This window comes from Acartia tonsa, chromosome 13, assembly GCF_053477335.1.
Source record: "Acartia tonsa isolate MP-2025a chromosome 13, ASM5347733v1, whole genome shotgun sequence".
NCBI classification, from domain to species: domain Eukaryota; kingdom Metazoa; phylum Arthropoda; class Copepoda; order Calanoida; family Acartiidae; genus Acartia; species Acartia tonsa.
The window spans coordinates 32,400,659-32,416,225 of NC_137272.1; the positions used below are offsets into that span (position 1 = coordinate 32,400,659).

At 35.6% G+C, this 15,567-nt stretch overlaps 1 protein-coding gene across 1 annotated transcript in view; it reads left to right on the plus strand.

Moving 5' to 3' along the window:
* The window catches only part of Dhc64C (dynein heavy chain, cytoplasmic), an 83,835-nt gene that overhangs the window by 20,209 nt on the left and 48,059 nt on the right, over window positions 1–15,567 (plus strand). The window contains exons 21-36 of the mRNA XM_080146626.1: window positions 2,822–2,978; window positions 3,205–3,276; window positions 3,439–3,500; window positions 3,903–4,950; window positions 5,523–5,790; window positions 6,182–6,328; window positions 7,870–8,027; window positions 8,627–8,708; window positions 8,899–8,999; window positions 9,405–9,464; window positions 9,698–9,777; window positions 9,940–10,087; window positions 10,719–10,818; window positions 13,049–13,174; window positions 13,520–13,626; window positions 14,674–15,022. Of these exons, the coding sequence (XP_080002752.1) occupies window positions 2,822–2,978; window positions 3,205–3,276; window positions 3,439–3,500; window positions 3,903–4,950; window positions 5,523–5,790; window positions 6,182–6,328; window positions 7,870–8,027; window positions 8,627–8,708; window positions 8,899–8,999; window positions 9,405–9,464; window positions 9,698–9,777; window positions 9,940–10,087; window positions 10,719–10,818; window positions 13,049–13,174; window positions 13,520–13,626; window positions 14,674–15,022 (3,065 nt within the window). The remainder of the gene's footprint in view (window positions 1–2,821; window positions 2,979–3,204; window positions 3,277–3,438; window positions 3,501–3,902; window positions 4,951–5,522; window positions 5,791–6,181; window positions 6,329–7,869; window positions 8,028–8,626; window positions 8,709–8,898; window positions 9,000–9,404; window positions 9,465–9,697; window positions 9,778–9,939; window positions 10,088–10,718; window positions 10,819–13,048; window positions 13,175–13,519; window positions 13,627–14,673; window positions 15,023–15,567) is intronic.

A 15,567-nucleotide genomic window follows, 5' to 3' on the forward strand; every position in this document is an offset into this window, starting at 1 on the left:
CCAAGAAAATAGCTTAAAACCATCACAGGACCAGTAGGTATATTCCCTGAAGAGTAGAGCCCAATCGGTTCAGTGGTTACTGAGATCTTAAGCTTCAGACGGACAGACAGACGGACAGACAGACAGACAGACATCGTTCTACTTTGTATTATAGATGATCCAGCAAGTCGGGGACCGACCCCAGCGGGCTAGGTGGGTGGCCCGCAGGGGTTAAGTGCATTATTTCCAATATAGATCTTGTTATATATCAAAATAAAGGTTTTTTAGGTCAGTTACCTCAAATTCAGAGCTAGAATGAGCATAAGACTAATCTGAAACTAGCCCCAGGGGGCTAGGTTGGTGGCCCGCAGGGGTTAAATGCATTATTTCCAATATAGATCATGTTATATATCAAAATAAAGGTTTTTAAGGTCAAGAAACTCAAATTCAGAGCTAAAATTGGCATAAGACTTACCTGAAGCTAACCCCTGCGGGCTAGGTAGGTTTTCCACAGGCTTATGTGCATTTTACCTAACCTAACCTAGAAACTTACTTATTCTTTTTGGTTTTTTCCTTGAATAAACTGTGTCTATTAATGAGGACATTATTTTAGATAATCCAGCAAGTTGGGGACCGACCCCAGCGGGCTAGGTGGGTGGCCCACAGGGGTGTTGTGCATTTTACTAAAGTATGTGTTGTCATACATCAAATACTCAAATTCAGAGCTATTTTAAGCATTAGACTGACCCAAGGCTAACCCCTAACAATAGCAACCTGATGCTAGTTTTTTCGTGGTATGTGGTATACATTAAATTAAAAAATTGTATCCTATTAGCATATTAAATTCTTCCACCGCTAACACTGTACTATCAAAATTGAAATTCTTTCAAATATATGCCATATAAATGTAGTTTAACCAATTAACCAGGAAAAAATATGCAGTTCACTAAATTAAGTTCAAATGCATTTCGTGAAACTACCCCTTTGAATTTCTGGACCTAAAAAACCTATAATTTTATGTATGACAACTAAAAATGCACTTAACCCCTGCGGGCCACGCACCTAGCCTGCTGGGGTCTTAAATCTTAAATAATGTTCTAATAAATAGACACAGTTTATTCCAGAAAAAAAACCATAAAAAAACAAGTAAGGTTCTAGGTTAGGTAAAAACTTGCAGGCAACCCACCTAGCCCGCTGAGGCTAGCTTCAGATTAGTCTGATGCTTTTATTAGCTGTAAATTTGAGTTTCTTGACCTTAAAAACCTATACTTGGATGTATGACAACACATACTTTAAAAAAAAAATGCATTTAACCCCTGAGGGACACCCACATAGCCCTAGGGTCAGTCTTCGACTTGCTGGATCATCTGAAATAAGGTCCTCATGAATGGACAGTTTATTTGAAAAAAAACCTAAAAAAAAATATTAAATGTAAGTTTCTAGGTTAGGTTAGGTAAAATGCACTTAAGCCCTGTGGGCTACCTATCTAGCCCGCTGGGGTTAGCTTCAGATTAGTCTAATGCTTATTTCAGCTTTGAATTTGAGTTCTTTGACCTAAAAAACATATAATTGGATTTATCACAACATATATATTGGGGAAAATTCACTTAACCCCTGCAGGCCACCCACCTAGCCCGCTGGAGTCGGTCTTCGACTTGCTGAATCATCTGAAATAAGGTCCTCATGAATGGACAGTTTATTCTAGAAAAAAAACCTAAAAAAAATAATAAATGTAAGTTTCTAGGTTAGCTTAGGTAAAATGCACTTAAGCCCTGTGGGCAACCCAGCTAGCCCGCTGGGGTTAGCTTCAGATTATTCTAATGCTTATTTTAGCTCTGAATTTGAGTTCTTTGACCTAAATACATATCATTTGATGTATCACATCATATATATTGGAAAAATGCACTTAACCCCTGCGGGCCACCCACCTAGCCCGCTGGGGTCGGTCCCCGACTTGCTGGATCATCTTAAATAAAGTCTTCATTAATAGACACAGTTTATTCAAGAAAAAAACCTGTAAAAATATAAGTAAGTTTCTAGGTTAGGTTAGGTAAATGCTCTTAAGCCCTGCAGAAAGCCAACCTAGCCCGGAGGGGTTAGCTTCAGGTCAGTCTAATGCTAATTTTCGCTCAGAATTTGAGTTTCTTGACCTAAAAAACCTATAGTTTGATATATAACAAGATATATATTAGAATAAATGCACTTAACCCCTGCGGGCCACCAACCTAGCCCGCTGGGGCTAGCTTCAGATTAGTCTAATGCTTATTTTAGCTCTGAATTTGAGTTCCTTGACCTAAAAAACCTATAATTTGATGTATCACAACAAATATATTGGGAAAAATGAACTTAACCCCTGCGGGCCACCCACCTAGCCCCCTGGGGTCGGTCCCCGACTTGCTGAATCATCTTAAATAATGTCCATATGAATAGATACAGTGTATTTAAGTTAAAACCCTAAGAAAAAACAATTTAAGACAAGTTTCCACATCAAAATAGACCAAAAAAAGCCTAAAAACCCTATTTCCGCAGGGTTTTTCTTACCTAACCTAACCTAAAAATAAAAATTTTTGGATTTTTTTGCCATTTAGATGTAATACCTATAGGACTAGGCTTATATACCAAGTTTGAAGGGTTTAGCTCAATATTTAGACCATTTTGCTCACGGTTTAAGAGCTTATTTCATTACGCACCCCCCCCCCCCCCCTTAGCCTAAACAAACAAACGAAAACTGCTCCCCTTAAGTTCAATTAGTTTTAAAATAAAAGGGAAGGAAGGGTTTCTGTGTTCGACAATGCTTTTTGGGGGAAATTGACGTTTGGTATTATCTATATTATTATTCCAGGTAAAGAGGACCCCGAAGTGGACAAAGATATGGACACAGATGCTCCAGCTACACCTGCTCATGCGCCTGGCGGGGATCCTCAGATCAGGAAGCAGATGCATGACTTCAGGATAACTAATCAGATGATGTATCTACACCCTTCTATTGAGGATGCTAGGTATGATAGATAGATAGTTAAATGGATAAAATAATCTACGGATAGATAGATATATAGAAAAAACAGATAAGAGATTGATTAAGATATTAAAACCATTAGACAAATAGATCCATTGATAGAAATAGTCACATGGAATTAAAATTCACACATTTACGAGTAGATTATTAATATTTAAAAAAAAAACTAAATAGAGTTACATGGTTAAATAATGTTTTGAATTTTTCAGGTATAACATCCTGCAACAGCTGTTTGCCTGGCAGGCAATTGTCACCAGCCAGAACAGGATCCAATCAACCAGGTAATAGATAGATAGATAGAAAGATAGATATATAGATTCTGCAGCAGCTGTTTGCCTGGCAGGCAATTGTTTCCAGCCAGAACAGGATCCAATCAACCAAGTAATAAATAGATATATACTTATATGATGTTATTGATAAATACTTATAACTTATATTATTAGGTATCAGGTTGGACTTGACCGTCCTGTGACCCAGACCTACAAGGACCTCCTTACCAAGCTTCCAGGAAAATATACTTTGATTGATTATTACCTTAAGAAGCTTGATAAGAAATGTCAAATATTGTTTATAAATAATCAGGAAGGGAGGGGTCATTGGACTGTTAATTATGCTGTCATCCAACGTTTTGTAAATTCGTATGTTTATTCAATGGCTTAAAAACTTTGGGTACTTGATTTGTATTATGATTGGTTACAATTAATGGTGTCCCAACTTTCCAACCAATACTTTCATTCAGAAATAATATTATTGTTCATCATCATTGGGAATTGTACTTTAATTAATAATCAATTGTTTTATCCCTTAAGTTTCCATCAAATAGTAAATTATTTGTTTTTTAAATGTTTTCAAAATCTGGTTTAATCCAAATCTTTTTTTTCTCCATATAAATAAGTATCTTAAAAAACAGGAGGTAGTGTGATCTTGGAGTACGCTTACTCTGCCATCGAGCTAACCATCAAGGACGTCAACAACTATGTTGAGGAGTGGCTGCGCTACCAAGCCCTGTGGGACTTGCAGCCCGATGCGCTGACCTCCAAATTTGGCGAGGACATCAACCTCTGGATGAAGCTGCTGCACGACATTAAAAAATCTCGCGGCACTTTCGACACCAGCGAGACACGCAAAGAGTTTGGACCCATTGTGATTGACTACGCCAAGGTGCAGAGCAAGGTGTCCATGAAGTACGACTCCTGGCACAAGGATGCTCTGTCCAAGTTTGGAAACCTGCTAGGCAACGAGATGACAACGTTCCATCAAACTGTCACCAAGGCCCGTGGCGATCTTGAGCAGCAGACCATTGATACTGCGTCAACTAGTGATGCTGTAAGCTTCATCACTTACGTACAGGGACTCAAGCGTAAGATGAAGGGCTGGGAGAAACAGGTGGATGTCTACAAGTCTGGCCAGCTCATTCTTGAAAAGCAGAGATTCCAATTTCCGTCGCAGTGGCTGCATGTTGACAACATTGACGGCGAGTGGAGTGCTTTCAATGAGATCATAAAGCGCAAGGATTCCAGCATCCAAAACCAAGTTAACAGCCTCCAGGTTAAGATCATTGCTGAGGATAAGGCCGTGGAGACTCGAACCCAGGACTACCTGGGCGAATGGGAGAAGAGCAAGCCGGTGGAGGGTAACATCCGCCCCGACGTGGCCCTCCAACGCCTGGCCATGTTTGAGTCTAAATATTCTCGTCTCAAGGAGGAGCGTGATAATGTGAGCAAGGCTAAAGAAGCACTGGAGCTGCAAGATGCTGGCCCATCGTCGGCTAACGAGGAGCGTATGGTTGTCGGCTGGGAAGAGCTGCAGGATCTGAAGGGTGTGTGGAACGAGCTGTCCCGCATCTGGGAGCAGATTGATGATATGAAGGACAAGCCCTGGCTGTCCGTGCAGCCGCGAAAGCTGCGGCAGCAAATTGATGGGCTGCTCACGCAGCTTAAGGATCTTCCTGCCAGGTAAATCATAGAATATTAACAATATAATTACATATTACATTTTCAGTAATTTATTGACTCAGCAACAAAAATCTTCTTTATTGAAAGATCGTTGGAATACCTTTAACAAAAAGTCCTATTTTTTCACATTTTTATAAATGTAAGCTTTTTGTCTATATATCTACTAGCGGCTTTGCCCCTAGCCTCTAGGGGTTTTTTCCCTAAAGGCTCAGGGGAAAATTAAAAAAAATTTTTTTTTACATTTTTTAGATATTTTCTGTATTTTTTTAACTTTATATAACTCTTTATAACTTTTTATATTTTTTTATATCGATTTATATTTTTAATAACCTTCAAAGTTTTTCTCTTCTTTAATGTTTTTAAATATTTCTTTGTCATTAGCCTTTTTTGGGTTTCGCCCCTACAGGAGAAGGGAGGTTTCAAAACTTTTTAAATTTGATAAAAAAAAGTTTAAAAGAATAGAATCGGTTTAGTGGTTACCGAGATCTTAAGGGACAGACAGACAGACGGACGGACAGACAAACATCAAGCTACTTTGTATTATAGATAATTTATATTATTCATTCTATTAGGCTTCGCCAGTATGCCAGCTATGAGTATGTCAAGAAACTACTGCAAAGCTACCAGAAAGTCAACATGCTTATTGTTGAGCTCAAGAGTGACGCCCTCAAGGAACGGCACTGGAAAACGCTGTGTCGTCAGCTGAGGGTTAACTGGGTGCTGAATGACCTGACCCTGGGCCAAGTGTGGGATATTGACCTGCAGAAGCATGAGGGCACTATCAAGGATGTTATTCTTGTGGCTCAAGGAGAAATGGCTTTGGAAGAGTTCTTGAAACAGGCATGTGCATGAATGGATACATAAATGGGTGTAAAAATTCCTTAAATGATTATTTTAATCTTCTAGAACTTCCTTTTTTCGACCATTGATTAGCGACATATATTTTTGATAGAACTTGTCCTTTTTTAGAAGTATTAAAAATTATCCCTCCAGTCCAAATATTATCTTTGAATGGTTTTAGTCTAATTTTCGGCTTTCCTATAGAGGCTAAAGCAAAAGGCGAAGAAGTAATAATTATAAACTTTTTATAATGAGCTTAAAACTTTTTGAGTGGGAGTTATCAAGTAATAATATTTGGAGGTATGGGAAGATTATTTATTGTCAAATATCCTATCTCTATATCCCTGTAAAAAAATTTATTTTCTTATCCCTTCATGTTCGTGTGAATTAGGTGAAAGAAACCTGGAACACCTACGAGTTGGATCTGATCAACTATCAGAACAAGTGCAGGATTATCCGAGGATGGGATGATTTGTTCAACAAGCTGAAGGAGAATATCAACCAAGTGGCCGCAATGAAGCTTTCTCCTTACTACAAGGTTAGATATATTATTAGTAGCGCAACTGTTAATTAATTAAAGTATGTTAGTAAGGGGGGGGAAGTTTGTACAGTTATAGGAAATGAAAATTCAGTATCAAATTTTGCCCTGGCCGTTTGGGCTTGTTTTTATAGTTATCAACATAATTCTTTTTGTAAACTCTCTTATATGATTGGGTCTACCTGTAAAACTTTGAAAAATGAATTTTGGGACTTCCTTCTAGGGGCTAGTGGGGCAAAAGACTCCCCCAAACACTTTTTAAGTTAAGAGCTTATTTTTTGAGATATCGAGATGATTTTTTAAATGGAAGCTTTTATTGCATAAATGAGTTGGTTAGCCATCCCATATTTCATTTTTGCACTTTACTTCTAGGGGCTTTAAGATCAAAACTAATAAATTTTGTATTGGGGGGGGTTGTTTTACCCCAAAAGCCCCTAGAAGTAAAGTGCAAAAATAAAATATGGGGTGGCTAATCAACTCATCTATGTAATAAAAGGTTCCATTAAAAAAATCAGCTCGATATCTTTAAAAATAAAAAAATTACTTAAAATTTTAGTGATTGGGGGGTCTTTTGCCCCACTAGCCCCTAGAGGGAAAGTCCCAAAATTCAATTTTCAAAGATTTTAAACAGATAGATCCAATCATATCAGAGAGTTTACAAAAAGAATTAGGTTGATAACTATAAAAACAAGCCCAAACGGCCAGGGCAAAATTTGATACTGAATTTTCATCTCCTATAACTGTACAAACTCCCCCCCCCCCCCTTAGTATGTTACTAGGTTATAGCCAGTCTTCCTTGTTAAACTGTAGTATTGAATTTTTATTGAAGATTATTTTGTAATATTATATTTTTCAAATTAACTGCAGTCCAAAGTATTTGATTTCTCTTTTAGGTAACAGTTAAAGCATAATCTTTTGTAAGCTATGTGTTTTCATATATGACTGGCTGCCCCCCTAAAGCGCCTAGTCAAGCACATAACCCCACAATTATTTTGATAGATAGGTGTTGTAAAATTACAGGAAAAACATAGAAAAACAATAATGATCAACATTTTATACCTATTTTAAAGGGGTAGTTTCACGAAAGGCATTTGAACTTAATTTAGTGAACCGCATATTTTTTCCTGGTTAATTGGTTAAACTACATTTATATGGCATATATTTGAAAGAATTTCAATTTTCTACCATGTAGTTTTTAAAATATTAAGACTTGAAAATCGTCTTTTTAAATTGCATATATCACAAAAAAAAACAGTTTTCAAGTCTTGATATTTTCAAAACTACGTGGTAGAAAATTGAAATTCTTTCAAATATATGCCATATAAATATAGTTTAACCCATTAACTCGCAAAAAATATGCGGTTCACTACATTAAGTTCAAATGCATTTCGTAAAACTACCCCTTTAATTTGTTTCTAAAACTAGGGGGTTTGAGGGGGTTCTTTGTTTGCTAGACACTTTGAGGGAAGGAATCAATTAGATTTTTATAAAAAAGAGCAGCAATTTTTTGACTGGCGGAAAAATTGTAAACTTGTTTGAAGGTATTTGAAGAGGAGGCTATCACCTGGGAGGACAAGCTCAACAGGATCAACGCCCTGTTCGATGTCTGGATTGATGTGCAGCGTCGCTGGGTTTACCTGGAGGGTATCTTCAGTGGATCTGCCGATATCAAGACCCTCCTGCCCGTTGAGACTAGCAGGTTTGTGTCAGTTTGTTTGATGGATTAATCCTGATTTATGAAATTGTAATGTTTTTTTGACTGAATCTTTTAAGATATCGATAACAACTGTACAAATTCAGTTCTCCATTTTAGGGAAGCTTTACATTAGTACTGGACCGGATTTAGGCTATTTTACGTTTAGATTAAAATCTTGGAATAGTTTTATGTTTTTTTTCTGATATTATGATCTTTTCAGATGCGGAGCCGTTAGTATATTAATAGCTGGATGACATCTTCAGCAAATATAATACTATAATAGTTATTTCTCGTATCGTATTATAAACGGCTTTCCGCGGATATAGAATGTACAATTATAAGATTAAAACTAGTTTTTTAGCCCCGTGGTGCCGAAGGCACCGGCTAAAAAACTGGTTTTAATCTTATGATTGTACATTTCTATATTCGTAGAAAACTGGATATAATACGATGCTAGACAAAGTTTTTTCGTATGGATGAGAACCAGTTCCTATCCACCGGATTCGAATGAATACGAGAATATAAATTCTTAATTTCTTAGTAAAGCTGTTTAATTATCATTTTTATCATCATTTATTTTAATTCTCTTCAATCCTTTCTAGGTTCATGTCCATCAGCTCAGAGTTCCTGACCCTGATGAAGAAAGTGAGCAAGAGCCCCATGGTCATAGATGTCCTCAACATTCAGGAACAGAATACTGATGACATATGATAATTTTGGCGCGAAAAAAATGTACACTTACATTTTGGTGCGAAAAAATACACATTTTGGCGCGAAATGAAACAAAGAATTTTGGCGGTAAAATCTATATAAATATCTAAGTCAGAATTATTTTTGCTGGAAGAAAATGTAATGTTCAAGTATTTTGTGTTTGCAGGGTGTGCAACGTTCCCTGGAACGTTTGGCTGACCTGTTGGGCAAGATCCAGAAGGCGCTTGGTGAATACCTGGAACGCGAGAGAGCTTCTTTCCCCAGGTAATCAGAAAGATAGCTTTTTCCAGTTTGTCTGAGATTTCGGTTAATTTAAGCTGGATTTAAACTTGTTCTTAGCCTTACTGAAAAATCATGATGTTTCATATCATATTAAAGAGATTTTCAATGATACATAAAAAAGAAACATAACATTAAATCTTGTGTTCTTGGATCGGGACTTCGGCCCCCCAGGGCCACCAAAACTGGAATTAATCTGTTTATTTTTCTATCGAGGGAAAGCTGTCTATATCACGAAGCGATATATAACTATTCCTTAAAAATTACTTATTACTTAAGCTGCGCTACATTTTAAATTCAAGTTTTGATGCTTCATCTTGTGTTTTTTAAGTAGTGTCTTTGTATATTATCTCTTTAAGTGGCAATATTGTAAATTATTATTTCCTATAGGTTCTACTTTGTTGGTGACGAAGATTTGTTGGAGATTATTGGTAACAGCAAGAATATTGGCAGGAAAGAACCAACACTAATTTTCATGATTTATATGCTTAACATTTCAAAGAATTTTCTGTCAAGTCATCTTCCTCCCTGGAATAGATATAAAAATTTTGGATCCACAAATCCTTTATGTAAACACTTTCAATTGCTTTTAGAAAAGCGTTAATCTGTCTACTTTGATACATACTTTACTTATAAATATTCAAACTGCACAAAACACATGAACTTAATGTTGTTCATGCAAACAGGCTGCAGAAACATTTCAAGAAAATGTTTGCTGGTATCACGTCCATCCTACTTAACAGTGATGAAACTGTTATCACAGGTAAATAAATCCTTTATTATAAAGTATTAAGATGTGTGTGTGTGTTAGTTTTACATCAATTTATCGGCCATCTGATCCCTTTAGATCCCTGAAGTGAAAGTCTATAGTTCAGTTTTTACCAAAGGCACACGTTTTATAAAAACTAACCATGTTAAATGACAGGTATGGCCTCAAAAGAAGGAGAGGAGGTTAATTTCATCGCTCCAGTTTCAACTAAAGAGCACCCGCGAATTAACGAGTGGCTGACGGCTGTAGAACACCAGATGCGTGTCTCGCTGGCCACGGCCATGTCCAAAGCTTGTGAAACCATCAGGAATTTATTTTATTTTAATAAATTGTTTTTACAGACAGACTGACAGACTGACTTTAATATGCTGAGTAGGGCGACACCCCTAGAGTCATCTAGGCTAACCCTCCGCTTTTAATTTTAGTTTTAATAACAAACAAGAGGGGTTATTATAGAGACGATTACTCTTGGAGGGGGGGGGGGGGTGTATTGGCAACTACACATGTAAGATGTTTCACTGTGAAGGATAACCATATCGGTCCAGTGGTTAGCGAAATCTTAATTCACAGATACACATCATGTTAATTTATAAGAACAAGTTTTTTGACCAATAAAAGGGATTTTTTGGGGAGTTGGGGGATATTTTGACATATATTGCAGTAAGGAAGGGGACAATGGACTGTTTATTACACTAATCTCTAAAGTCTTATAATTACCTTTTTTTTATTTGTTGGCTTAGAAACCTTGGGAACTTTTGGTGAATTCTGATTGGTTGGGTCATTAAGTTGAGTGTCCAAACGTTTTGACCATTAATTTTAATCTACAGAAGAGAGAATTTTGTTTATCATCATTGGAGATTCGTCGGCAATTGTCTAATCCTCTTATATCCCTACACCTATTGTCCTATCCCTGGTTAAAATAAAATATGTTGCACCAGAACAATGACGGATAATAATGGAGGTGAACTGGAGGTTACTCCATTTATGGAATGGCTGGATCAGTTTCCAACTCAGATTGTTGTCCTTGCTGCCCAGGTTAGACTAGGAATAGATAGTCCTCCTTTATATGGAAGCTTTATATAGGGATGGTTTCAGGCTATGTTAGCCCCTTCATATTCCTTCTAAAATAGTGCCCTAAATGCTAGGGGCGGACCCGCTAGTAGATACTTAAAAAGTGACAAACACATTGATTGACAGACAGACGGCAAACGGGTAGAACTAAACAGAAGGATACCATCAATTTTATGTCAAAAAATCATTGTAGATTAATATATCGCAAGTTACTATATTATATAGTTTAAATATTTGCCGCTAGGCGTCTCTAATTTATAATATACATAAATTGTTTTCATTTAATTTCAGTTGTTTAGAATTAATATTTTGTTTAATCTATTTAAACCTACAAAGTAGAGTCTTGTTGTGTTTAATTTATGAACTATGTTAATTTCTATTATAGGTAAATCAAAATTTTTAAAGTTTTTAACTACATAGAGTAAAATACATGGCATTTGTACAAACCTTACTTAAACGAGTTGTTTAGATTTATTTAAACAATCAATCACATTTATTGCTTATTTGCATTTTTCTTGAGGTGTTATTGTTACGTGGTTCAACATTTGTAGATGTTGTAATCACCCAATAAACACTAATATCCTTATATAAAAGTATTAGGTTCTTTATCTGTCTGTACCGAAGGATCTTACTTGCCTCTGAACTGATATAAATTTTGAACTGAAAAACATTGAGAAAAAATCCACTGATGAAAACCTCTAATAATGTTTATAATGATCTTTATATTGCTGCCTGTTAAAATTATTAATGTCTTTATTATGTAGTTCAAATATTTGCTGCTAGGCGTCTTTATTTTTTAACACACCTAAATCGTTTTCTCGCAATTTAATTTTTTCTATAAGTAACTTTATTTTCATTATTCAAACGGTACAACAAAGAAGAGTTTAATTGTGTTATTTATAAATTTGAGGAAATTTTAATTCATAGGTAAAACAGACTTTAAAATGTTTGAGTTTTATAAAGCAAAAGTACATGACAATCTTTTAATATTCTGTGTTACACTTTACTGTTCAATTTTTTAAGGTGTTTTTAAACGCGAAGATTTCTATAATTAGGGTCGGTCCGTACGTCTGTAACGGATAGCTTTTTTCGTTATTTTAGGCATGTTAGAATTGTACTATCGATTTCAAACTTTGCATGGTGATTCCTTTAGTAGTTAGGTACAAATTAGAAAGCGTAGCAACTCTATAATCATTGTCAGAATGTCCGTATGTCCATTTTCAACATGTTGATTTTTTTACTTTTTTAACAACGAATTTTTATGTGATCTAATTATCCGATTGATCTGATTTTTGGTATATTGATTCCTGGTACAACAAAGTATAATGTTATAGGCGAAGCAACTCTATAAGCAAGTCCTATAAATGTAAGTATGTCCATAAACATTATCCTGTATCAAGCAGTTTTTCAACAAATTTACTTACAATTTTGCTTCGACTCTTATACATCTATATTCTGATTATTCAGTTCTGACACTATACAAGTGTTAATGTCAGTTTGTCCTACCGTTTCAGTGCTTCTATGCGGTTTAGCACATATAGATGTTGTTTAACTTAATAAGAACACTAATATACAAAAAAAAGACAATATTATGACCAGGCCTAGCTATTGTAACAATCAATTTTACAACAAAAAAAATCACGAAACCTTTGGAAGTTAGCTTAGGGTATATCTTTTTTTTCATATAACTGAAGAGGGGTGGGTAAGAAGGGGAGGAAAAGGGGAAGGGGGTTGTGGGGAAATTTTCCTTTAGAATTGTTTGTCAAAATATAATTCCCTTTTTTCCTTGATTATGACATGTGGTTTAGGACCTAAAGAATAGAAACAAATTGGTTCTGTGTTCATCTGGCAAATAGACGGACAGACATTGTTTTACTTTGTACCTTTTATATATAGTGATTTTTTTCGTTTTATCAAGTCATTACATATGAGAATGTAGGTTATTTCCCCACAGAACTGAAACCATTCTTATTTTTAAAAAATCGATGGAAAATAAGGGGTTGTTTTTCCTATCCCTGCAGGGCGTTAACTGAAGTAATAATCTAACAAATAACTACCTCGCACTTATTTTCAATTTTAAGGGTTAGGGGCCATGAGTGGGTTTTTGTGTTTTACAGACCACTCTGTGGAATTAAAAACGCTGAGTGTAGCAAGAACTTCTTACGTTTCTGAGATTTTAATGGTTATATCTTAGGTGCTTTGGTCTGAGAGGATTGAGGAGGTGCTATCCAAGGGAGAGAAAGGCGCTGCCGAGGGACTGGAGGGAGTTCTCAAGATGATTGATAACATTATCGACACCCTGGCTAAGAGTGTGCTACAGGTAAAATTATTATCAAGTTTCATCATGTATTAAAAATGATAGAATATTTATTTATCGCATAATATCATAAACAGCTTTCCGCGGATATAAAAATGCACAATTATAAGATTAAAAACCAGTTTTTTTAGCCAAGAGATGCCGAATTGTATATTTTTATATTCGTAGAAAGCTGGATATAACATGATGCTAGACATAATTTTTCATTAAGGCTGAGAACTCTGTTCTAATCCACCAGATATTAATCAGTTTCGTAGCGATACTGGAAAATAATTTACGGAGTGTGAATTTTTTTAAATTCACAAGCCGTATGTATTCTAGAAATTAATCTTGTTTATTTTTGAACAGGAACAACCACCCCTGCGACGTAAGAAGATTGAGAACTTGATCATGGAGTATGTTCACAAGAGGGCGGTTGTTAGGACTCTCATCAAGAGTAAAGTCAATAATAACAGGTGTATAAGAAAATATATTTATATCTAATTTTTTTGAATTATTGGATTATAAGTTTGTACATAATAAATTGAAACTAACCAATCATTGATTCTATAAGGGACAAGGGACAGTGATATTGACAAACAATTCTAAGTAAAATTTTCCCCACAAACCACTTCCTTCCCCCACCCCCCTTTCTCTTTAGTTGAAGCACAAGACTAGTTTTACGCCAAGTGGCATACCATAAAATATCAAAATTTTCAGCAAGAGGGAAGTCATTTTCTAGTAAATCCCGTAAAGGTGTGTGTTATAAGGCCTAAAAATAGTAGTAGAACGATAAGGTGCTCTATATATTTGTATTTCCTATTGAATAGAACAATAGGGAAATTTTTTGGTTTTTTTTGATAACCGTACCTGGAATATCTTTAAAAATAAGAAATTTCTATCAAACACTTTGTTTGGCTCAAACTGACAAAAATTAAAAAAAATATAATTATAATAATAATGTTTTCTATAGGTACAAGGTAAAGGTTAAGAACAATCTATACCATTAAACAAAGGAAACAAACCTATAGAAAACATTATTATTATAATTATACTTTTTTTAATTTTTGTCAGTTTGAGCGAAACAAAGCGTTTGATAGAAATTTCTTATTTTTTAAGATATTCCAGGTACGGTTATAAAAAAAAAAAAAAAAAAATTTCCCTATTGTTCTATTCAATAGGGAATACAAAAATATTGAGCACCTTATCGTTCTACTACTATTTTTAGGCCTTATAACACACACCTTTACGGGATTTACTAGAAAATGACTTCCCTCTTTCTAATGGAATTTATTTGCGGAATCACAGCCCCTGGAATATATAGTAGTACCTTATGTTTTTGAACAAACGAATAAGAGAATGTGGTTTCAAAACTGTTAAGACAAAATTAATTGTAATTTACAGTACAGTGTCCCTTTCTTCCTTGTACCTCATTAAAGGTAGAAGGTGAAAATTTAAACATGCATTTTTTTATAATCGTTTAAAGCTTTAAGCCGTTTATTATATTTTGATATTTTTCACAGGGACTTTGAGTGGCTGAGCCAAATGCGGTTCTATTTTGACCCGAAACAGAGCGAGGTTCTTCAACAACTGTCCATCCACATGGCTAACGCCAAATTCCACTACGGATTCGAATACCTGGGCGTTCAGGAGAAGCTTGTTCAGTCGCCGCTGACCGACAAGTGCTACCTGACCCTTACCCAGGCCTTGGACTTGAGGCTGGGCGGTTCCCCGTTTGGGCCGGCTGGTACTGGTAAAACGGAGTCGGTTAAAGCGTTGGGCGGACAGCTAGGACGCTTTGTGCTGGTTTTTAATTGTGACGAGGCCTTTGATTTCCAGGCTATGGGCAGGATTTTTGTTGGTCTATGTCAAGTAAGAGTTTTATTAAGTTTTTGTTGTTGTAAGGCTTCTTTATGTCTGTTTGAAACGTTTTGAGGTTTGGCTGATTTTTTGTGAAGATTTATCATTACTTTGAGCATCAAGAATATAACTCACTTTGGTATTCTTTTAGTATATCAGTAATTTTAAGGAATATCTAAGGTATAAAATTATTTTTGAAGGTTTATTTAAAGCTCCTTAACAATTCTTAGGCTAAAATTCTCACTGAATAGCAATTACTCTCTAAATCAATTTATCTGTTTTGTCAGTTTGGTTGTTAAGCTTACGAATAAGAAAACGTTATAATAAAACTTAGGGGACTAGTGTAATAAACAGCCCAATGTCCCCTCCCTCCCTGATATTAGGCATTGCTATAAGAAACCTATATCTTTTGTTAGCGAAGCTACTCTAAAAATCCAAATATCCGTTCGTCTGTCCGTCCGTCTGTCCGTAATTAATGAATTGGGGGAAACGTGATTTCTACCTCCTATTTAAGATAGGCAGCTGAAATTTTTAGTGGAGATTCCTATGCCATATGC